At 36.1% G+C, this 25,136-nt stretch overlaps 1 protein-coding gene across 1 annotated transcript in view; it reads left to right on the plus strand.

The window, feature by feature from the left end:
* BBS1 (Bardet-Biedl syndrome 1) overlaps window positions 1-25,136 on the plus strand; it is a 338,055-nt gene that overhangs the window by 150,990 nt on the left and 161,929 nt on the right. Inside the window, exon 7 of the mRNA XM_090399338.1 lies at window positions 22,705-22,777. Within this exon, the coding sequence (XP_090255464.1) occupies window positions 22,705-22,777 (73 nt within the window). The remainder of the gene's footprint in view (window positions 1-22,704; window positions 22,778-25,136) is intronic.

Consider the following 25,136-nt stretch of genomic DNA (forward strand, 5'->3'; position numbering starts at 1 on the left):
CCAACCACAGATTAGAGTCCCTCGACACTTCTGTGCATGGCAGAAGAAGGCGAATCCATTTGGATAATAGGATAATCAATGCATTTCATGAGATGAGTGATGGTATTATTATTAAGAGAAATCTCCAGGGAGTCAGGGACTCATCGAAGGAGGCCACATACTACATGCACCAGCTATCATGCTTATTCTTGAATTCATTCACACTACTTGCACTCACAACATTCACAACATTGGCAGTCCATTCCAATCATGCACCACCTTATGAGAGAAAAATCTAGCCCTCACGCCTTCTTAGTGGCATTTATTCTAAGCTTCCAAGGATGCTGTCTTGTCCTTTCCGCACTCTCCATAAATTGAAAAATTCCATCAACTGAAATCCTGTATGACCCTTTCAAAAGTTTGTAAGTCTCAGTCATATCACCCCACTTTCTCCTGTTTGCTAGTGTCTTCAGTCTACAAATTCTCAATCTGTCTTCATAATCAGTATTCCATAATCCCGATATCATATTTAACACTCCCCTTTGCACTCTCTCCAGTATATCAGAATCACAACGGAAACCAGGAGTCCCACACCTGTGCATAATAGTCCAAGTGATGTCTTATAATGACCTTGTAAAGAGGCAAAATGTCATCCTTATCTTTAAATGTGAACGTTCGTTTCAGCATTGCAATTATCTTTTGAATTGTATTTGCAATCTTTGCTACATGTCCTCTGAACTTCAACTTCCTATCTACTAATACTCTAAAATCCCTGGCCTCATCAATTTCTTCAAGCATAATCCCAGCAATATAATACGACATTGGATATCTAATCACACTACAGTGAATGATTTTATATTTACTGACATTGAACTAACATCCATTTTCCCATGCCCACAATTCTAGCCTATTCAAATCATTCCGCAAGTACTGCATATCAGCAGAATTTATGATTACCCTACCTATCTTTGCATCATCAGCAAATAGTTGTATGTCGCTTGTCAAATCCTTCCCAATAGCATTAATGTACAGATTGAATAACAGTGGACCAAGCACTGATCCTGGTACACCACTGGTTACTTTAAATCTTGCAGACTCACATCCCTCATGTACAACTTTTTTATATCTGTCTCAGTCAGCATCCTCTTATCCATGCTAATATTCTATAATCCAAACCCATATTCTCCAATTTATGCAACAGTCTACCATGCTGTATTCTGTCAAAAGCCTTAGGAAAATCCAAAAGTATCATGGTGTATCCATTTCCCCTGTCTAGTTCATTGGTAACATTGTTATAGAATGTGAGTAAGTTATTAAAACATGACCTTCCCATAGTAAATCCATGTTGCTCATTGCAAAGTAGAGATTCACTGTCAATCCATTTTTGAATGCGAGCCCTAACCAATTTTTCCAAAATCTTCACCACCACTCTTGAGATACTGATTGGTTGATAGTTGGATACATCAATCTTTGCACTACCCTTAAGCAATGTAATTACCACACACACTTTCCATTCCTGCAGAATCTTCCCTGTTCTGAGACTTATATTAAATAGCCTGGTCAACAGTATAGCCAATTCAGCTGCAGACTCATTTAACACACATTCCGATATCCCATCAGTCCCTATTGCTGAAATCTTACTCTTTGTGCAACGTCCCTAATACCTTGTCCTTATAGACCTGAATGTCTTCATCCACTGAAGAAGTAGCAGTGAGCTCAATGTCACATACATCAGGTTGATAGCTTTGAACAAAATGGGGACTCATTAATTGAACAACCTCTTCGGCATCTGTAACCCTCATGCTGTCTGCATTTAGAAGAGTTATTCTTTTATTTGCTTGCAGCATATTGATAGAACTCATGTATTGTCTTTAGCATGCATATCCAGTTTCTACTCAGACTTTGCTTTCTGTACAACAGTTGTGACTATTCTAACCTGCTGCTAATAATTTTCATAATGCACATGATCCTTATGCACACGGTATTTCTTCCATATCATCCTTTTCTTATGAATCACTTGCTTGATAAGATTACACATCCATTTGACTCCTACCCTATTTATTCTTCAAACTCTCAGGACACACTCTGATATCGCATCATTTAAGTATTGTTTAAATGCTTCCCATACACTGTCGATATTCTTCCTATCCATCAGCCAATCCCATTCAGCTGAACCCAGTATACTGCTCAGTTGGTCATAATTTCCTGCCTTGCAGTTCAGCATGTAACCTTTACTGAATGGAACATTCATAAATTTACTCATTTCCCAAGTGAGTACTGCATGATCACTGTCACCAACCGGAGGCAGAATAATTACATCTTTAACTGAAACGCCCTCTGATGCTATAATCAAATCTAACACTAAAAAAATTCAAATCTAACACTCTTTGACTTCAAGTTCCTTTTGTCACATGCTGCTTGAAGAAGTTGTCCTGCAACAGCTCGATAAATGCATTTTCATTCTTCTCTTGAGATTCTATTGTTATCCAATCAATATTTGGATAATTAGCCTCCCATGATTACTTTTTTCGTGCGCATCTTGTCTATTTGGTGATGTATTTCTTCATCACCAGCAGATTCACCAGGTCTGTAACAACACCCCACTATGTAATTGATCTTGTTAGATTCCACTTCACACCAAATGGCTTCAAACTCACTGCTACATGAAATACTGATAGTAGTACTACGATCATAGGGCTCAACTGTAACTGGATTCAAATCATCCGATATCATTAGCAGCATGTCCCCCCCCCCCCTCCTCTCCTATAGTCTGTATCCTTCCTAGAAATAGTGTACCCTTTACACTCGATACAAGTTAGTATGTCTGATTCTGATAGCCAGGTCTCACTAATGCCTACAATCTGAGATCCCAACATATTGACTAAGACAACAAATTCTACCCCTTTTTTTCGTATACTCCTAACATTCATGTACAGACATAATAATCTACCTGCATGTTCTTTTGTATACTCTTGTCTTCAGTCTGCATGACACAGTTGGACAACTTGCAGATCTTTATTCTTCTCTAGTGCCTCATACATGTAGACATCTTTACACATGTTTGATGGGTCCAAACCAGATGAACATAAAGTCAAAATTTGTTCTCTCCTCGTCAACATTTACTTAAAAAAGCCCATTCATATCATTAACACAGTTATATAATATTGCTACTCTTATACTCACATTCTCACCATTCTTCCCTTTATAATTTAGTTTCCCTGACTCTGTGTTAGATCTCATACCAGTTATTAGTTCTTCTAGACTCTGATATCAAACCCATTCAAGTGTAGGCCATTCCTCATGTATAAATCTAACCTTCCCTCAAACTCACTACTCACATCCAAAAAGTCGCATCCATTCCTTCTACACAGCCTACACATCAAATTGTTTGACATCATAGCCCTTCTTCTTAATTCATTTTTATCATATCGAGGTAAAATACTGATGATTTTCACTTTCTCACTCTTCACTCTCGTCTCTTCCAACAATCCTTTCATATCCTCTCTCATACTGAAACTTATCGCTAGTTAAGTCGTTAGTACCTACTACAGTTACGATCTCGTTTACTTTTCGTTTTCATTTTTGAATTGCTTCCTTTATATTCTTAATTTTTGCTCCGGAAAAACTCAAAGTCATAACTCGCTCTCATCAATAGCACGTTTTATTTATAGTCACCATAACAAATAACTTATTTCTTTTTACTAACAATATCGCTTACCTGATTTCCATTACTTTCTGACTTACCTTTTTCCTTGCTTCATTGTTTCTTATTTTGCTGCTTAATTTTCATTTTCTCCCTATGCTCATTTAAATGCCTCTCGACCTTTTGTAATTCCCTCGTTGTTTCTCTGATGATCTGCTCTAAGGTTGCTATTTTGGAGGTTAATTCATTTTCATTAACCTTCTCCACAACTCCAATAACCTCTTTAGCAGGGTTAGCCTTATTCTCACCTGTGATGCTCTTTTTAGCATTACTTTTCTTGTGTGTTTTTGCCACCATTTTTAATTATACTTATTGTTGAAATATCTTAATAAAAATATGTTATAAAATACTAAATGCACTAAAATCTACATTTATATACTATAAAACATTAATTTTCTAAGGAAAAAACACAATAAAACAGACAAAGATCACCAATTTTACAGGAGTACTAAATTCACCGACCAACCACTATGTATCTTCGATATGTTTATTATTATATGTTGGAAAATTAGCTTTTCTTTTATGAAAATTCTAGTTTTTAAAGTGGTAACTATTTTACTTGTCCAACAGTTGGAAAATTTTAGGTATAAATCATGTGATTTCGCATGTTGGTGACGAATTCATACATTACCTTATTCCTTTCTCCCCTTCAACACGAACTGACTTCTTGTCAATCTCCCAGCTGAGTTTCTCTCATCTGTGGTCAGACAGTAAATCTCTAACCATGTTTAATTGAATATTTCTAATAAATAATGAATGCATTATCATCATCATCATCATCAAATTCCTGACATGTACCCTCAAGGGATGTACAGGATATGACAGTACTACATGAAAAAATTACATCATTACTAACTTCCTATCTACAACTTTCCTCCAAATCAGTCTGTTACTTGTCAAGACTCCAACATTATCAGATCTTATATTTCTATCGTCTAAGGCACTTTGTACCGTATCAATCCACCTATATCTTGGTCTTCCTCTGGGTCGTTTTCCTGCCAACCTGGCAGAGAACACTTGTTTTGCTAATCTTTCCTCTCCCATTCTATTTAAGTGACCATACCATCTGAGATTAGCTCTGCTAACGCATTCCTGGATGCTGACAATGTCAAGTTCTTTCCTAATATCCTCATTTTTAATATGATATTGCCATTGATGCCATCTGTTCACGCCTCTAATCTTTCTCAGGACTCTCATATCTGCGGTCTCTAGTCTTTGGTCAAGTGTTTTACTTCTGACCCAGCTCTCAGATCCATAAGTTAAAATTGGTTTGAACACAGTCTTGTATACAGCTAATTTAGTGTTCCGACTAAATTCTTGCTTATTCCATATGAATTTATTCAATTGACTTCCCACGATACCAGCTTTGCTGCTTCTGTTGTCTATTTCTATATTTAGTTTACCATCTTCAGTAAAAATTGTGCCTAAGTAGCTGAAATGTTTTACTTGTTTCACAGGTTCTCCATTCACAACACAGTTGACATTTTCAATGATTCTGCCTATTTTCATTGTCTTTGTCTTTTTATTGCTGACCTTCATACCATATCTATTACAACAGCTATTCAATTTAGTCAGAGAATCTTGCAGACTTGTAGCGGATTTATTTAGAAGTATAACATCGTCTGCATAAAGCAAAGAGCTGACATTAACATCTCCAATTTTGATATCAGGTTTAATACCACATTCCTTCATAATGTGATCCATATAGATAATGAATAACAGAGGGGATAATGGACATCCTTGTCTCACACCAGATTTAACATTAAACCATCTTCCTGTACTTCCTTCAATTCTAACTGCTGACTCACAACTCAAATAAAGACTAAGTATTGCTTGATATAATGCCCCATTGACACCATATAACTGCAGCGTATAGAATAGCTTCTCTCTTGGCACCTTGTCATATGCCTTTTCCAAATCGACGAAACTTAAATACAGATCTTTGTTATATTCCCATGCTTTCTCGACTATTTGTCGTAAAGTGAAGATCTGATCCTGACAGCCTCTATTTGGCCTGAATCCAGCTTGTTCTTCACCAAGCTTTTCTTCCACAATTCTTCTCAACCGTTTCTCAAGTATACTTGCATAGATCTTGCCAGGAACACTCAGTAGGGAAATACCTCTGTAATTCTCACATTCAGTTTTATTTCCCTTTTTATATATGGGTACTATGAGAGCTCTACTCCAATCATCGGGAATTCGTCCCTCTGTCCAGGCTTTCTGAACTATGCAGTGCAGCCACTGTAAGACTCTTATACCACCATACTTCAGCATTTCTGGTCGAATATCATCTACTCCTGCTGCCTTTCCACATTTCAAGCCTTTGATGGCTTTTTCTACTTCAAGTATGGATATGTATTCCTGACTGCATGCCTGGTCAGTGTTTTTTATCACTGTGCTGTCATCACTGCTTGTTTCATTTAGCAGTTTTTCAAAGTAATTACTCCATACTTCAAGGATATCTTTTTCTCCTGTTTTCATTTCACCTTTATCATCTCTAATTCCTTTTACAGCACTCTTTCCTCCATTCCTAAGCTTCTTCAACAACCTCCAGAATATTTTGCCACCTTCTTGATATTTATTTTCTATATTCTTGCCAAAGTCCTCCCATGACTTTTGTTTAGCTAGTTTTACACACTGTTTAGCTTTCTTACATTTGTCTCTGTATTCTGTAAGAGTAAAAGCTGACTTATTTGCCAGGAACTTTTGATATGCTTTCTTCTTTTCCTTCACTGCCTCTTTAACTTCCTGTGTCCACCAGGGAGTTCTGATTTTTTTATCTTTGCACACAACCTCACCACATGCCTCTCTGGCAGAATCAATCAATGTTTCCTTCAGAGTTTGCTACTGAATCTCCAAGGTTTGATTCCTGTTCTCAAACTCTTTCATTTTCTTTTCAATAATATTTCTGTATTTTAGTCTACAGTTTACATCTGAGAGCTGCTCAACTTTTATTCGCTTTAAAACTTTCTTATATGTTATTCTTTTCAATATGAAATTCAATTTTATCCTGCTCAAGACTAAATAGTGATCACTTCCAATTTCAAATCCTCTGTACACTCTGGTGTCCTGCACTAGGGAGAAAACATCACTATCAACAATAACATAGTCAATGAGACTTTTCTTATTCCTAGCCTCTTCTCTCCATGTGAATTTGTGCACATTTTTATGTTGGAACATGGTGTTAGTAATAACCAGTCCATGTCCTGAGCAGAAATCCAACAGATATTTGCCATTATTATTAGCTTTGCTCTTTTCTCCAAATTTTCCCAAAATATTTTTGTATGTCTCACAATCATTTCCTACTCTACTATTTAGATCCCCAACAAGGACCAACTTTTCCTTTTTCATTGTGTCAGTTGCTTTTTCTAAAGCCTCAAAAAATTCATCCACTTCTACCTTAGTAGAACCTTCTGTGGGACCATAGGCACAAATAAGTCTCATTGTCCAGTTCCCCATTCTCATATTTGCCCACATTACTCTACTTGAGACTGACTGCCATTCAAGAAGATTAGCCTCGTATTTTGTGTTGAATACTATGGCTACTCCTTCTTTTCCTTGATTGTTATTGCCTGAATATAACATTTTGTATTTATTGCTCAGAAAGATCTCACCAGTTTTGGTCTTTTTTGTTTCAGTCACCCCTATTATGTCGATCTGGTACTTATCTAATTCCTCAGCTAGCTCCATTTCTTTGCCATTCAGGCTTCTTACGTTGATAGTACCGATCTTTAACTCTGGTGATGTTGAGTTGGGGTTTGTTTTCAGATTTGTGAATGAATGCATTATGAATGAATAAATGAATCATTGTCAAATGGATAACTTTTCTAATTTCCAACCTACAAAATGTGAGGCAATCTCAGTTTGGCATAGATGTTTGCAATGGGCTTTGGATGGTTGCTGATAATCATCATCATTTTTATTTTGGGCACTCCAGGGAGGGAGGCCATACATCATCCATACCAGCTGCCATACTTTCCCTTAAATTCATTCACACCATGTTCATGCACTACTTCAACAGGCAAACTGTTCCACTTACTCACAGTTCTATATAAGAAAAATCTAGCTCTTGTCCGTTTCTTAACTGCACACAAACTTAACTTCGATGGATCCCCCCCCCCTCCCCAATGTTCTCCCATCCCTAATTTCCATATAATGATATCCTATAATGGCCTCTCAGAAGTTTATAACTCTTTCTCTCACTCCTCTTTCTGTTATTTACCAGTTTCTGCAGTCTGCATGACCCCAGTCTGTCCTCGCAAACTACATTCCATAATTTCAATATCATCTTTGTAACTCTTCTTTCCAGCCTTTCCATAGCTTCTTTATTCCTTTCGAACCCAGAGACAAAATCTGAATGCACTAGTCTAGAAGTGGTCATATCAAGGCCTTAAAGAGGCAAATTAAATTTCCAATTTTTGTTATGTCTCTATTGTACTTCAACTTTCTATCTGCCATAACTCCAAGATCTCTATGTTGGTTACACCAAGTATAATCCCACCAATATGAAATGCTGTTGGATATTGCGTCACGCCAAATTGCATAACTTTACTAATGTTAAATTGGCAACCATAATCATTCATAGACATTTCCAGCCTATTCGTATCACCCTGTAAATGCTGTATATCAGTAGCATCCTTGATTGCCCTGCGTCATCAGCAAACAACCGAAGATCTCCTGCCAGCCCCTTAGCGGATGGCTGATGGACATGCATTAGAAAGTCATGTGCCCCAGGGATCATTCCTTGGAACAGTGTTGTTTAATCTATACATTAACAATATTGGAAAGGAGCTAGCAGGAGATCTTCATACATTCGTGTTTGCTGATGCATTAACTAGAGAATATGAGATTGGAATATAAACTCTTAGTTTATGCAACAGCCGTTTGCATGATATCCTATCAAATGTCTTAGCAAAGTCCTCTAGTATCATATGTATCCATTCCCTTTATCCAACTGAGTCATAACATTATCAGACATGACACCCTTCCCCCTCCTTTAGTGAACTTATGCTGTTCCTTGCAAAGTATATCTTGTTTGTCCACTTATTTCTGTATATGAGTTCTTACTAATCTCTCTCTCTCTCTAAAATCTTTACAGTTACTCCAGGGAATAGTTGACACAACATAAGTCTTTGCACCACCCTTGTGGCAAAGACTTATGTGGTGCAAAGGGATTATCATAAATTCTTTCCATTCCTGTAGGATCTTTCCTGAAACAAGACTCAAATTATACAAGCATGTTTAGGATCTAGCCAGTTTGGTTGAACATTCCTTTACCACACATGCTGATATCCCATTTGTCTCATTTGATGAATTCTTATTCAGATTATGATATATTATAATATGATGTTATCATATTAAATCTCTTGAGAAAACTTCTTGGATTATCTATCCTCTAACTCAATGGTCCATCTTGCTATGCAAATAAATAAGAATTGACACATAATACTGCTTATCATCCTGAAATTTTTTTTTTGTCCACCATATCTCCCTTCAGCAAAACAAGTCCTAAACTTGGAAAATTACATTGACAGCCTAGTGCAGTGCAGTGCCTCATCAATATTAACGAGATTTTTTCCTCCTTTCTCACCGGAAACTAAATTTGAACTTTTCGATTATCATAATAAATTTTAAGTTTAATCCTTTATCCAAGTGTAAGCAAAGAGAGTTTGCCCCTGAAGTATATTCAGGACCGAGGCAACTCGTGGTAAAGGTGGACCAAGTTCTCATCACTCCTTGTCTTAGTATCTCCCATAATGCAAAGCACATCTCCTTGCGGACATGTATAATGCTATATAGCATTATATATAGCAACATGCATATAGCATTAAACATGTCTGCAAGGAGATGTGCTTTGCATTATGGGAGATACTAAGACATGGAGTGATGAGAACTTGGTCCACCTTTTACCACGAGTTGCCTCGGTCCTGAAGAAGATACTTCAGGTGCAAACTTTGTTTTCTTACACATGGATAAAGGATTAAACTTAAAATTTATTATTGTATAACCAAGTGGAAAAAAAAACCTGATGATCAGTCAATTTAATGTATCCTTTGCCAATGAACACCTATGCAGACTCCATGATTTCATTACATCAATACTTCATGACTCATTAAAGGCTGAGAATGAGAATTTCAATGCTCATTCTCAACTGATGAAGAAACTGATGCACCAAGGGATTCATGTTGTTACATTAGCTAGTGAATGTAACTTTGATCCCAGAAAATTCATTGGTGTCACTGAATCAAGCTCACAAACAACAAAAGATGGAACAAATCTGCCTTGCTTCGTAAAAGTGACCGGTAACACACATACACACACTAATGAGAACATCATGTTTAATAGTGAGGATGAACAACTACTTCAAAGCACTTCCTCCCGAGTTGCTTATACAGGGTGTCCCAAAATTCACGCAAGAAGTAATTTTGATAGAAAACACAGGTTTTTAATTAAAAATTGTAATTTCTTATTGATTCATAAAGTATACAGTATAGGGTTATGCTTGGAATAGCATATCGGGTAAATGGTTTTCACGGCTTTGCTGGCACATATGCACTCTTTTGTCGAAATTTTCCATGACTGTTTTCCATAAATGTGGCTGAATTTCGTTGATACAGTGCTCAATTTCCTACTTCAAGTTGTGGGCGGTCGTGGGCTTGTTGACATAAACCTTAGACTTCAAAAAACCCCCCCAAAAAAGTCCAATGGCATTAAGTCACATGATCTGGGTGGCCAATTCTGATCAAACGGGAAATTACACGACCAGGAAATGACTCATGCAGTAATTGAATTGTTTCTCGGGCTGTGTGGCATGTGGCACCGTCTTGTTGAAACCACATGTCGTCCACATCCACATCTTGCAATTTAGGCACAAAAAACTGGATTATCCTGTTGCAATAGCGAGCACCATTAATTGTTATTAATGTAATCTTTGTTATAAATATAATCTTTTCACAGTTGATGAAGTTAAATCACTATTCCGACCATATTTTGTACGAAAATTGTGAACTGTAGCTGCCAAACCTTCATTATTTTTAAAATATTGCTCAACAATGAAAATGCGTTGTTCTTTCATGTATCACTCCATTTTTAATAACCCTGAACTGTCAGCTGTCACGCTGTCTTTTTTTTCTCGTTGGCAACACTGTACCGCACAAATGGTGCTAAATATAAATCTTGTGTGAATTTTATGACACCCTTTACTAGCCTGGTTTAGTCTAACCTTCACCCAGTGCTAATATGGTCAGCAACTTCTTCAAAAACTATAGAAGAAAAATGCAAAAGTGGTGACAATGGTTGGATAATCATTGATTACAAAAAAGGAATATTAGTGAGTAAATCAAGTGGTACTATTAACCACTGTCAGTCAAATTTATCTGCTGATCTCTGTCACTTTCTTAATGTCCCCAACCATTCTGAACTCTTTGACTTCTTCTCCTTGAATGTTGATTTTCTCCAGTCCCACTGTCCCAACAGCAAAGTTATCATCCTCACAGATTTTAATGTTCACAACACAAACTGGTGTTTCTCTTCCAATAGTACAGACCAAGCATGCAGAAATGCTGAAGCATTTGCTTCAACAAATGACCATACACAAATATACCTGCCAGAATACCAGATAATCCCAACCACTTCCCTAACACGCTGGATCTCTTTCTCACTAGTGACCCTTCCAAGTACACTGTGAATAATGATACAGTTGTAAAGTATTGGGATAACACTTTTGGCTAGGTTTCCTACCTATTGTCAATACATATAACTTGCTTTATATAATCTTTCGGAAAGAAAATTACTTTTGTGTAAGACTTTAATTTTATTCCAGTGAATTCTATGCCTATTGGACAAGGCATGGTTAGAGAAACAAACCAGACTTACCTGACTTGAAGTAAAATATAATGTTGATGCTCTACTTGACGAATCTGAGCTGAATGATCCATATATCCATAATAACAAAGGGCGTATGAACACGGGATCCTATCAATTCCAGGAATATTTGTCTTTCAGAGAGGCTAGGAAGGAATTTAGTTTACAAACTGGACAGAAGGAAACTTGTAGGTCAATATGGCAAAGTCTTGCTGGTTTCTCTGACATATGGAATTGAAACTGAAATTGAGGAGGATTAGGATGAAAGCATAATTAGTAATTATTTTATTGTTTATTTTTTAGTTGTAACCATTAGAGATGAAAGTAGATCTGATAAAGGACAGTTCTTTATTTAAAAGAAAATCAGTAGAACTTAGTTTATGTGCACAGTCACACCATATTTCTGACAAGGGTAATGATGTGAAGTAGCATTAATGTATTTAATGCTGCTTCACATCATTAATGTGAAGCAGCATTATAACGAGCTCACACAAATATGATGTTGAAAACTGTACCAAATTTTCAGTGCCCTTGTGGAGAGAGCTGGATATTCGGATTGGACAAAAATCCAAAATTGCTCAAGAGTTATTTTAGAGAATTTCATTTTTAGAGTATGATCCATTGACAAGGTAACGAATTGTTCTTCTTCTTGTAAGGAAAATTCACAACTCGATGTATTAATTACGCTCAGAACTGTGTCGTGACTTCTTTCACCGGCGGAACACTTGTAATCAGTTCGTGGAGCACCGGTTAAGAACCACTGCTCTACACCCTCATATCAAATTCACTATGGAAATTGAAAAAGACAACAAATTATCCTTTTTAGACATCAGCTCACCATCAGATAATTTAGTAACATCATTCTACAGAAAACCCACTTTTACTGGACGTTACATTCTCAAACAATCTGCTCATCATCCTTCTCAAAAGACAGGAATCATCAATATTTAATTCGATGAGCTAGAACTAAATGTTCAACTCCCCCATCATTTACAGAAAGAACTTTCTACTATCAAACATATGAAATTAAATGGCTTCTCCAAAAGGACTACACAACATCTGTCCGACTCCTACAAGTGAAATCAAAACAACACAGAATCAGTACGTTGAGTTCTAATCCCATATATCTCTGGAATTTCAGAACCAATTTCAAGAATTTTAAAGAAATATGATCTAACAGCTACTTATATTCCTATTAATAAAATATCCATCTATTTTCCCTCATCTAAAGATAAACTCTCAACTGTGTCTTTTCCTGGTGTCTACCATGTTCCATGTGACTGCCATCTTTCTTACCTTGGACAAACTGGACAAACAAGAACATTAATCTTATATTCTTCACAACAAATCCAATAAGTCTGAATTGGTGCAACATGGAATAGAGACAAACCACAAAGTTCTCTGGTCCCAAAACTCGCCTTCTACATAGAAGTCAGCATAAATTCGAATGCCTATTCAAAGAGAGTGCTGAGGCCTTACTTCACCACTCTAACCTGAATCATAATGACTGCCTATCTATGTCAAAAATATGGGAAAGTTTAATCCAAATAACATATTAATTTTTTTTTTATTATTATTATTTTTTCTTTCTTTATTTATTATTTTTTAATGAAGACCTTCTAGATAATACATCTGTCTAATGATATCTTTAGTACAATTTTATAAATTAAGTTTTTTGTATGACATTGTAAATATATACATGTAAATATTCTGCCCTCTTATGTTTATCTTTCTTCAGTGAAATGATATTATGATTAACGATATAACATCATGCGGCTTGTTCTAATTTTAAATGATCAATTGTTTGTATTCTTCCTTGTGAAAAATTGTTTTCTGTCTTGCCACTGATAATAGTTTATTTTCAAACTGAAATATATATATAATTTCACTGAAATATAAATATATACATGTAAATATTCTGCCCTTATGTTTATCTTTCTTCAGTGAAATGATATTATGATTAACGATATAACATCATGCGGCTTGTTCTAATTTTGAATGATCAATTGTTTGTATTCTTCCTTGTGAAAAATTGTTTTCTGTCTTGCCACTGATAATAGTTTATTTTCAAACTAAAATATCTGTCAGCATATTAAATATACTTTCTTGTGCTAACATGTAGATATTTCTTGAGATGTGAGTGCCTCACACCTCAAGTGAAAGAGGATTCCAACTTTTCTGGAAAAACTGAATATGCTATAGAAGTGTAATCAGCCAAAAAAGACTAGTAGTAAGTCATTCTGAGAAGAGAGACCTGTCATGAGAGGTCATGGTGAACTCTTTACTTTTTGATGGTTTCTTCACCCAAGATTAAACTTCATTCAGGATTTATTATTAAGTTTGTTGATTTTTGATTGAGTAGGATAGAGAAGAGAGTCTGTTATGTTGAGCATTATCAAAGGCAAGTCGAGAAAACTAAGTTTTTTTTTCAGCAAAAGTATGCTTGGAAAAATAGATGGTGACTAGGTTGTTGTTGTTGCTGTATAGATTCTAATGACTTCACATCACTTGCCTTAGTATCCCACAAAATCGAAGCACATATCCTTACAGATATATATATAATGCAAGTTATGTGAAGAAATTAGCTTCTATATACGAGTTGCCCAGCCCTGAAATTACTTCAGGTGTAAACTTTGTTTGCTACCATTTGGATAAAGGATTAAACCAAGAATATAATTTCTTATCATCTTTAACTTATAGTATAACCAAGTGGAAAAAGTTCTAACATTGAAACCTGAGATGTTTGGGCATTGCAAGGTTGGTTTGTAGGATGTGTGGAGAGTGCTGTCATCAGCAAAACTAGGATTTGAGGTCAGTAAGAAGAGATCCTTTATAAAAGAAGAGGGTGAGTGAAATAATGCAATCCTGAGGAACGCTTGCATTAAAAGGAAAATATGAAAAGAGAGCACCTTTCACTATTACACACAATTGATAACCTTGTCCATTACTTCAGACAACACTGAGGTAAAAAGGTCCATAGTTTTATAGTAGCCACTTATCACTCCCTTTTTTAATTTTTTTTAATTGACTATATGTGGACTTGCTTCTGTGTGTCATGTGGATGACAACTGAGTATAAATATGATAAAGAAGGTAATAGTTCTGGAGCACATCTCTTGCACACAATTGGCAATATTCCATCATCACCAGAAGCCTTTATAGCATGCAGGTTGTTCAAGTTCTTCGTTCATCAAAAGATTTTTCTGATATCTTTCTGCCAACAGTAGAAAAATATCAGAAGAATCTTCTGACGTATGTAGGAATTTGATGGAAGAATGATACAGGAGGCCAGCTTTATCTTTAGATGAGGCAGCAACACTACATTTGGGTGAAATGGAGGTGGAAACAGAGATGGACCCAAGTTACACTCACTAGCTATTGTAAGAGATCAGAAAGCATGACTACCAATTTGCAGGTTGTGAATTTTCTACATTTTTTAGCATATTTAATGATGGTTTTGCAAGTATTATGAAACTTCAGTGTTGGCCATGTATGAACCTGGAGCTTTTGTCTCAAGCCACTTATGATAAGCTGTTTTCTTTTTCTTGGACTATCCTAGTACACTTTTTGGAAAACCATGGCTTGGATATAAGGTAGGAATTTTGAACAGAGTGAGGAATGAAACCTCCATTTCAAGAACAGAACTGGTATCTGGATCTGAAGAATGGAAACAGTGGTCTGACCATGGAAAGGAGGAGTAAAAGTTCTAATCTTCCCACATAGTGCCAAACTGCATGAGGTTTTGAATGGCTGAGAGAAGGACATTCCACAAGAGATGAATCTTGCATGAAATTGTGATCTGAATTGCCAACAGGAACTGCACCCCATCAGGTATACCTGAAAGGAGAAGTGGTTAAGAATAGCCCCAGAGTTGTTTGTGTGTGTGTGTGTGTGTGTGTGTGTGTGTGTGGAGAAGATAGTCAGCAATTCTGGTCAGGAGATGAATGGTTTGTTTTAAATCATTACTTACAGAAAATACCTCTGTTTTTCTTTCAACTTGGTGAATGGAATTTTAAAAATGGGGACATTTTATAAGAGATACTTGTGTTGTGAGGTTTTTGTTATTGTGTGCAGAGATCTGGAGTTCAATCAAAAAAAGATCAGTTTAATGTCTGTAGATAATGATGCACATCATTTAGGTTGGTGTTTATGCCATGAATGGTGGCGAAGTCAGTGTGGAAGAAATTCTTTTTTGTAAGATTTTTTGAGTTTTTAAATTTCTTGGGAGGAATTTTTTGAGGGAGATTTGCTATTTAATTTAGCTGGAGTAACCCTACATTTATTTAGGTTTATTCTCATGCGATTATTACAAAGGCGAAGAGAAAAAGAGCAAGGGAACATACAATAAGAGGAGATATTCTTAGACATGTCACCCATACAGAAAGCATCCAGTCTCTGTGCTGTTATTTGCTCTCAAGCCCCTCTTATGTCATTACACAGCCTTCATCCAGGCATGACATGGCAGCAAGATTATGCGTTAGCTGATCACAAAGCATCCAAAATGCATTACCATTAGGTAATGGTAATGCATTTGGTCCTGTCTGCTATCTGGTGGCCAGCCTGCAGAACTGCTTTACTCCTCTGCTTTCAAAGATAAGGAAGGGACTGGATCTCTACAATATGTTTGGCATGGCCTTATGGGATATCACTGGCACTGCATGTTTAAAGACTGAGGTTACATTAACTGTAACGCTGTTCTGCGAACCAAACCTGGCAACATCTACTTCAAGCTCCTGGTAAAGAAGGTGGTGGTATTTCACCAGATGATCAAGGTTATCCACTACCTAGTTGGTGTTGATGTCTCTTCTCACCAGGAAGATGTCTTTTTATAGGGAAATATTTGCTGTTGCAACAACTTGTTTGATGGAAACAGGTCACACTTCAAGAAGATGGGGGTTGATGTGACTAGGAGAGGCTGTATATTGCACATCGCCAGTCCATTGTCTGATTATGGTTGAAATAAAAGAGAAATACAAAGGTGGTCTGAAAAGTTCTCGACTATAGATGGCAACACTATCGGCAAGATTTTTTTTTTTTTTCTAAGTTGGTACATCTGTCATAAGCACCTGTGTGAAATTGCAAGTCATTCTATTAAGTAGTTTGTTTTATACAGCTGTCTGAAGCAAAAGTGTTGTCTGTATCCCTTGAAATGGATAAAATTGAGTATCTCAGTTATAAAATTCTTTGTAAAAGAAAGTTTAATGCCAAAAGAAATTTATTCAAAGTTCATAAAAGTTTATGGGCACACTTCTCCTTCGATTTTGACAAAATTTGCTCAAAAGCAGATATCCGTTTTTTATCTGACTTCTTTAGGTTCCAAGTCTCGCATCCATAAGTCACTGTTGGAAAAACAACTGCATCCAAAATCCTCAACTTTGTTCCCATGGAGATAGATCCATCCTTCCAGATTTTAGATAGGTCTCTGACTGTTGTTTTAGCCCTTCCTAACCTCCTGACATCTTCTGCACAGCAATTCTTCATATTAATAATGGATCCCAGGTACTCAAACTTGCTGACTTCCTCGAGTCTTTCTCCATTATGGTACACTTGTTTCTCAAGAGCGTCTCTGTTTGTATTTCCTTTGAAAACCATAATCTTTGTCTTGCTAGGATTGAGTTGAAGTCCTCTGTTATTACTGATCTTGTTAAATTTGTCAAGAATTAGTTCTTCCATGTCATTACAAAGGAGTACTGTATCATCAGCATATCTCAGATTATGATCAATCTACCTCCTTTCCTAATTCCTGTCCTGAGCTCATCCAGTGCTTCACGCATGATGTCCTCAGCATATATACTAAACAAGTGAGGAGAAAGTAAACATCCTTGCCTAACTGTGGCTCAAATGGCATTAAATGGCTGACAAATATTTACAATGACATCTTAGAAAAAGGAATATTGTTTGCCAACTTGAAGCCAGTCAGTCAATCCAATACCTGTTCTTACCGTGGCTTCTTGCTCCCTGTACAAGTTGGCTGTCAACCTGATAGTGTGTTGAGGAAAACTCATTCTTTTCATTACTTCCTGCAGTTTCACATGCTCAACACATCAAAAGCTTTAGAGTAGTCTAAGAAACACATTACCAGAGGGAGTCTGAATTCTTTATATTTTTCTATAATCTGTCTAAGGCAAAGGATATGATCTCTGGTGCCCTTACCTTTCCTAATACTTGCTTGTTCCTTGGGTATTATTATTATTATTAGACACCTCCAGGGAGTCCAAAGACTCATCGAGGGAGAGTGTGCCAACAGCATCAAACGATTGAACCCCTTCCAACTACTAACCGCACTCAAACTTGCTTAACTTTTTTTGTGAGCCATTAGTAACAGAGGCTCTACCAATTGACCAACCTTTGTATCTTGGCCTCAATCCTATTTAGCATGATCGTCAATAAGATTTTGCTTGCATGTTATATTAAACTAACAGTTCTATAGTTCTTGCATGCCTTCATATCATCTTTCTTATGTAGTGGTATGAAAACCGACTTCTTCCAGTCTCTAGGCCAGATCTCCCATATCCTTGTAATCAATCTATGATACACTCTTATTCCTCTATCCCCTGTGGCTTTAATTAACTCTGCTGGGATTTCATCTGCACCTGGGACCTTATTGCTGTTAAGCTGATTAACTGCTCTTTCCACTTCATGCCTAAGTGGAGGAGGTTCGAGATCAAAATTTTCTTGGTGAGAGGGCTCAATTTTTCTTTATCCACTCTGCTGTACAGTTCCACACAGTCTTCTTTCCAACTGTTTTTGATTTCCAACTCTTCTGTTAGTAATGCCCCGTTCCTGTCTTTGATGACATTCAATTTAGGCTTAAACTTGTGCTGTAAGTCACGAACTAAATAAAACATCCTTTTATAATTGTGCCTCCTCATTTGGAACTCCATCTCTTTATATTTATTAGTATAGAACTTTTCCTTGTCCTGCTTGATGGCTCATCTGAATTCTCTATGTAATCTCTTGTATTCTTCAGTCCCTGTGTCTCTTTGTTTTTCCAACCAACTTCTTTTGATTAGTTTCCATGTCGAATCTGATATCCATGGGTCTCTTGGTCTTCTTATTGGGCCAAGACACTTCCGCTGTATTGTGTATTATCACCTTGACTCCTTCCCAAAGCATTTCTGGTGAGTTCTCCTCATTGGTCTCCAAAAAATCATCCAGCCGAGTTGATGTTTCTTCTGTGAATCCACTAGGAATTACTCTAACATCCAATGTAGTGGGATTTGCCTGACCTGGAAGTTTTCGGAGTCTTAGTCTTACTTTGGCTCTTACTGGGTGGCTCTTCTGACTTCTCTACATAATCTCTTGTATTCTTCAGTCCCTGTGTCTCTTTGTTTTCCAACCACCTTCTTTTGATTAGTTTCCATGTTGAATCTGATATCCATGATATCAGATATCTTACTGGCTAATGGTCTGTACCACAATCCGTTCCAGGACAAGTATACACATCAGAGATGCTCGTCTTCCACCATTGGAGAGCCATGATGTAATCAATCTGGTACCTTGACTTATCAATGTTAGATGTCCAAGTATAGGTCCGTCGTGGATGTTTCTGGAAGCAGGTATTGGTAATAACTAATCAGTTAGCACGGGAAAATTCCAACAATATGTTCACCCAGACCAAACATGCCACACTCTGGCCTGACTCTCATACTCTTTCCCACTTTTGCATTTAAGTCCCCTAAGATGTAATGTATATCTCTACTTGGTAGGCAGTCCAAATTAGTTTGAAAGTTTTCATAGAATTCCTCACTCTCTTCTTCAGGCCTATTCATGTGGGGTGCATAAACTACCACAGTTGATACATTGGTAGGCTGCGCCTTAAGTCTAATAGAAAGTATCCTATCATTAATGGGGTTATAACCAAGAAGGCTTCTTTCCTGAGCTGTCTTCGGTATCACAGCTACCCCCATCATGTTTTGAATCACCACCTGAGTAAATAACTAGCTTACCATTTTGTTGTTTGAAGTGACCAACATCCATTCCATCTGGTCTCTGTAATTCCCAGTATGTCAATTTTATACCTATCCATCTTTTTACAGACAATCTCAAGAGTACCCATCTGTAGACCCCGAACGTTCCATGTGCCCATGTAAAATTCCCTTCTAAGATTAATCTTATACCTGCTGTGTTGCTCATTCACAATATCACAGACTTTTAATGGAGACTGTAATATACTTTTTGAACAGGGCCCTCCGCCTAAGCCCTGAATGCAGCTCTAATTATTCTACGCAACACCGATGCAGCATGAGATCTGTTATAAGGCACAACCATATTAGCATTCTGGAGTGAAGTCAGTGCAAGAAGAAAGTGGTAGGATTGCAAAGGCCCTTTCCACATTAAGATGAGATGAAATAGCAAAATAGGAAAGATTCACCCCTAGCCCTTGAATACTCTAATAGCATTGGGGAGAAGGAGCAAGAAGGAAAGAAAAAAGGGGAGGGACCAGTCTACAGATAATATAACATATATATATTATGTGAAGTAACGCATGGTCCAGCATCAGGTACCTCGGGTTTGCCATGCCCATACTCATTAAAGTGAGCCCTTTGAGGCCTTATGTTGAAAAATAAAAAAATTTTGAAATTATAAATTTGTTTTTTCATTGTTAGACCACCCTTGTACATTCCGTAATTGATCCCCTCTTTCACAAGTCACATCTCTAGAATTTTGGATTTTTCTGACTAAATTATTTTCATAACTCAAAATGATTGTACACAGTGATGACATTTCATACCAGCTGGGGTGTTGCATAGTTGCCTTCCCCCCCAACCATTGTTTTTGTATTTGTCAGGGAACCAGGACAAAAAGCGAAAAGTCAGTTACTGGAACAAACCCCAACTCAACATCAGCTGAGATCAAGATTGACACTATCAACATAAGAAGCATCAATGGAAAAGAAATGAAACTTGCAGGAGAATTGGATAAGTACCAGATTGATATAATAGTCGTTACCGAAATAAAGAAGAAAAAAACAAGTGAGATCTTTCTGAACAGCAAATACGAGATGTTGTATTCAGGAAATAAGAATCGGGAAAAAGAAGTAGTAGTTATATTATTAAACATTAAATATGTGGATAATCTTCATTAATGGCAGGCAATATTCTGCGATGTGGGCTAATATCAGAATGAAGAACTGGATAATGAGGCTTATTTGTGTTTATTGTCCCACAGAAGATTCTACTAAGGAAGAAGTGCAGGAATTTTTTGAGACATTAGAGAAGACACCTGAAAAAAGAAAAAACTTTATTGAAGATCTAAACAGCGGAGTAGGAAATGATTACCAGACACATAAGAATGTTTTGGAAAAATTTTGGAGAAAAGAGCAAAGCTAATAATAATGGAAAGTACCTGCTGAATTTCTGTTCAGGACATGGACTAGTTATTATTAATATAGTTCACCCACCGTTTGTAGGTCTTTGCTTGGCGTCTTGCCAAGAATAGTCGATTCATGCTGAAGGGGAAAAAGAAATGAAGGACGTACGAATTGGTTGCCAACAAGCGAAATCACATGCTTTATAGGTAAAATTTTCCAATTGATATACAAGCAACATAGTTAACTATAATAATCATGAAAGAGAAGTTAATTTTCCGACCTGTAATAATAAACAACTCATCCCACAATACGGACTGATTACCCTATTATCGGAATGGATTCTCCTTTTTCAGACATGCGCAGATGTGTCGAAGGATCTCTAATTGGTGGGCTAACTATACTATGTTCCAACATAAAAAGGTGCACAAATACATATAGAGAGACGATTCAAGGAATAAGAAAAGTCTCATTGACTATGTTATTGTTAACAGTGAAGTTTTTCCACTGTTCAGGACACAAGAGTATACAGAGGATTTGAAATAGCAAGTGACCACCATTTAGTGTTGATTAGAATAAAATTGAACTTCATGTTAAAAGAAGGGTTTGTTTACAAAAGTTTTGAAATGAATCAAAGCTGAACAGCAATTTGAACAATCAGCCTGTTGTTTAGATAGCAGATACACTAACCAGACTGTGTGGTGACATCACTTATAATGCTTCTCTTTATACATATCCAGAGGAAAGTGTGTTGTGAATTATAAAATACTGGAACAATTTGATGTAAAGTTAAATTAAAATTCTTTATAGTAAGAATTTTTTCTCTAGAGCAAAGTTTCTGGATAATGTAATTCTTATCCTGCACACCGCAGTAAAGTACTCATGGTTTATAGCCTTTTATAGGTAGTTCACATAAAACATAGAAAAATATATATCTGCATCTGGAATATACTGTGCATTATAATAATTAAATTCAAAGGAAATCTGTCAGCTGCACCTTGGTAGATTACTTCTCGAACAGAGAAGTTTGTAAATTTTGGTAAAATTTTGGTTTACATGAATGTTAATAACATATCAATGAATATGTAGTCACATGCAGTTTTACTTCATGTGCTTACATATTTGTTTTAAGGTTTTATAATCACTTAAATTCTTATGAAATTCTAATGATTACCAACAGTAACTTGGATTCTGCAAAGTGAAACCAGGATGAGTTAGCCAAATGAGACTGCCAGACTTATGCTGTTTGGGCAAATGACGTATTATCTCACAACTATGCTCAAGTCGTTTCTACTTTCATAGGGAAAGTGGTATAATTAGACTGTCACAGACAGCCAGTGCTGTTAGTGACAGCTCTTTATGATGTCTTGATTTCTGTGTTTATAGGTTCATGTTTTATGACTAGAAAATCCCAAGCTACTTGAAGAAATAAAAAATCCCTTTCTTGGAAGAATGGCACATTAATCTTTGATTGGAAAGAGTTTTTTTTTCACTGCTTAATGAACATTTACAAAAGCTTATCAACTTAAGGAGAGTTTTCTGATCTGCTGAGATGGCGTAGTTTTCACTCCACAAAACAGGAAACTCACTGTGAACATTCCCGGAATTAACAGATGTAGATACACATGCCTCGTGATGTTAAATTATATAGGCTAATATATTTAAAAATATGAGAAAATCATGATGCATGGAAATATCAGAAATTTCAAGTATTGTTATTATTAATTTACATTTATTGATTATTCTGATCAATTTATATATTTATTTTGTTGCATTTCTAGTAAAATATTGTTCAGAATTTTTATTTTATTTTATTATTTATCTATTTTATTTGATTTTTTTAAATTAAGGTATTTAATGCTTGATCAAGAGGAGATGGAAGAATTTGCTCAACTTCATAAGCAATTTCCCCTAAAGCGACAGGTATGTTTCTGGATAGTAAACTTAATAATGGTCTAAATTAGCAGAGGGAAAATTCAGAATTATTCCGTTTCTGTCAAAGGAACCAGTGAAAAATAAAAGTTAACAGCTAAATTGTTTATTTCATGTCTGAAACTCTGTGTTGATTTCTAATTGATATTTATAAGGTGCAGTACAGTAGAATGTTTTAGAGGTGGGTTGAGAAAAGCATGTAGATAAAGTGATATATTTTGAAATAACAGATTACTTATTCTGTTTTACAAATATTTAGCAAGTATTTCAATGACTGTTGGGCATTTTTATGTTTATTACCATAATACATAAAAATCCACAGATTTCTATATGTATACACCTGTGCACGTGTAATATTATACGTACAACAGAATGCAGCAGAAGTAATTTGTCAAACTAGAGTGGTGGAGCCACTCTAGTTGTATAATCTAATTCTGACAAGCTTACTTGGGGATTGTAAACAGTGTTCTGTCATGTTGTTTTATATTAAATGTGTGCTTTTATGGAAAAGAGCATACTGACATTCACTTCATTTAGAATTTTTATAACTACAGCATTCCTCAACTATTATTGAGGAATGCTGATCACAGTTTTCTGACCATATTGTCTCTAATTGACATATTTTTTGTTGATGTACATCCATGATTTTGTGTGAATGTTCAGAATAACGCTGAGTACTATAAAATAAGCATGGAACACATAGTGAATCTTCACACACACATACATCTTGCAATTCCTAAAACAATTGTTTGCAGGGTGTTGGGCAAAGGACATTTACATTTTACCATTTGGAAGCAGCAGGACCTAAACATGTTCATGTCAGGACAAGAACAATCCTCTTGAATAGATTACAATCTTCTGGTGGGACAAGATGTTTCCTGTTGGCCATCCTCTTCCATATTGGCGCTACATATTGTGATGTGTTCACAGTTATAACCAAATCTGCATAGAGAGTGAGGTAAAGGAACTGACAGATACCTTCATTTCATGCAAATTAATTACTCAGAATTTAGTTGTGATATATATGTGCATGTCCAGTAAGTTGCTGGGGTGGATCAAGTTGCAGGTGACTATAATTTATAGACATGTATGTTTACATTTATGATGGGTATAATTTAAATAAAAAAAAAAAAACTTATGAGCATAAGGAAAGATATTGTTTGTGAAATATAAATAACTAACCAATAATAAACAGCAACTGTTTAGTAGCTTAATAAAGAACTATAGATAGAGGATTATCTGATGAACTAATTGATCAGGTGATTCATCTAGGTATGTCAAGAATATGTCAGTTGATAGAGCAGCGAATCATCTTGTACAGTTTGTTGTGCTTGTTATATATATGTATATATATATATATTTATTTATTCATATGTTTTTATTTATATTTTGCTTTGTTTCTAAGGATTTCCTTTAATTCATTAATGATCAGTATACACTTTTTACATTGTAATATATACATAATTTTTACTCATCAGAATTATCTATCTTTTCACAAATTCTGTTTTCATCACATGAGTTTTTCTTTTTTGTCAGTAGCTCTTATTAGTAATAGATATCTTATATGTTGGAAGTTTTTTCCCATTTGGTTAGACTATAATGAATTTAATTTAATCCTTTATCTAAGTGTAAGCAAACAAAGATTGCACCTGAAGTATCTTCAGGACTGAGGCAACTCATTGTAAAGGTGGACCAAGCTCTCATCACTGCTTGTCTTAGCATCTCCTATAGTGCAAAGCTCATCTCCTTGCAGACATGTATAATGCTATGCATTAAGGGAAGGGCCACTACCCAGACTGGTTTCAACCTTTATTGAGGTCTCGTCTGTGGGAGCCAGACCCAGAAGTGGCGATACTAAGGCAGAAGCAATGGAGAAGTCATATTTACCTATACGAGTTGCCAAAAGGTGTACTACCTTATTATTAAATTACTCTGGATTTAGAGAAAGATGTTGGAAGTTTTTTTTTCCACTTGGTTAGACTATAATAAATTTAGTTTAATCCTTTATCCAAGTGTAAGCAAACAAAGTTTGTGCCTGAAGTATCTTAAGGACCGAGGCAACTTGTGGTAAGGGTGGACCAAGCTCTCACCACTCCTTGTTTTAGTATCTCCCATAATGCAAAGCATCTCCTTGAGACATGTATAATGCTATGCATTAAGGGAAGGGCCACTACCCAGACCGGTTTCGACTTTTATTGAGGTCTTGTCAGTGGGAGCCAGATCCAGAGGTTGTGATACCAAGGTGGGAGTAATGGAGAAGTCATCTTTACCTATACAAGATGCCAAAAGGTGTCTCACCTTATTATTAAATTACTCTGAATTTAGAGAAAGATGTTGAAGTTTTTTTCTA

This window comes from Typopeltis vanoorti, chromosome 10, assembly GCF_054136105.1.
Source record: "Typopeltis vanoorti isolate ZY-2024b chromosome 10, IOZ_Tvanoo_1.0, whole genome shotgun sequence".
Classification (NCBI taxonomy): domain Eukaryota; kingdom Metazoa; phylum Arthropoda; class Arachnida; order Uropygi; family Thelyphonidae; genus Typopeltis; species Typopeltis vanoorti.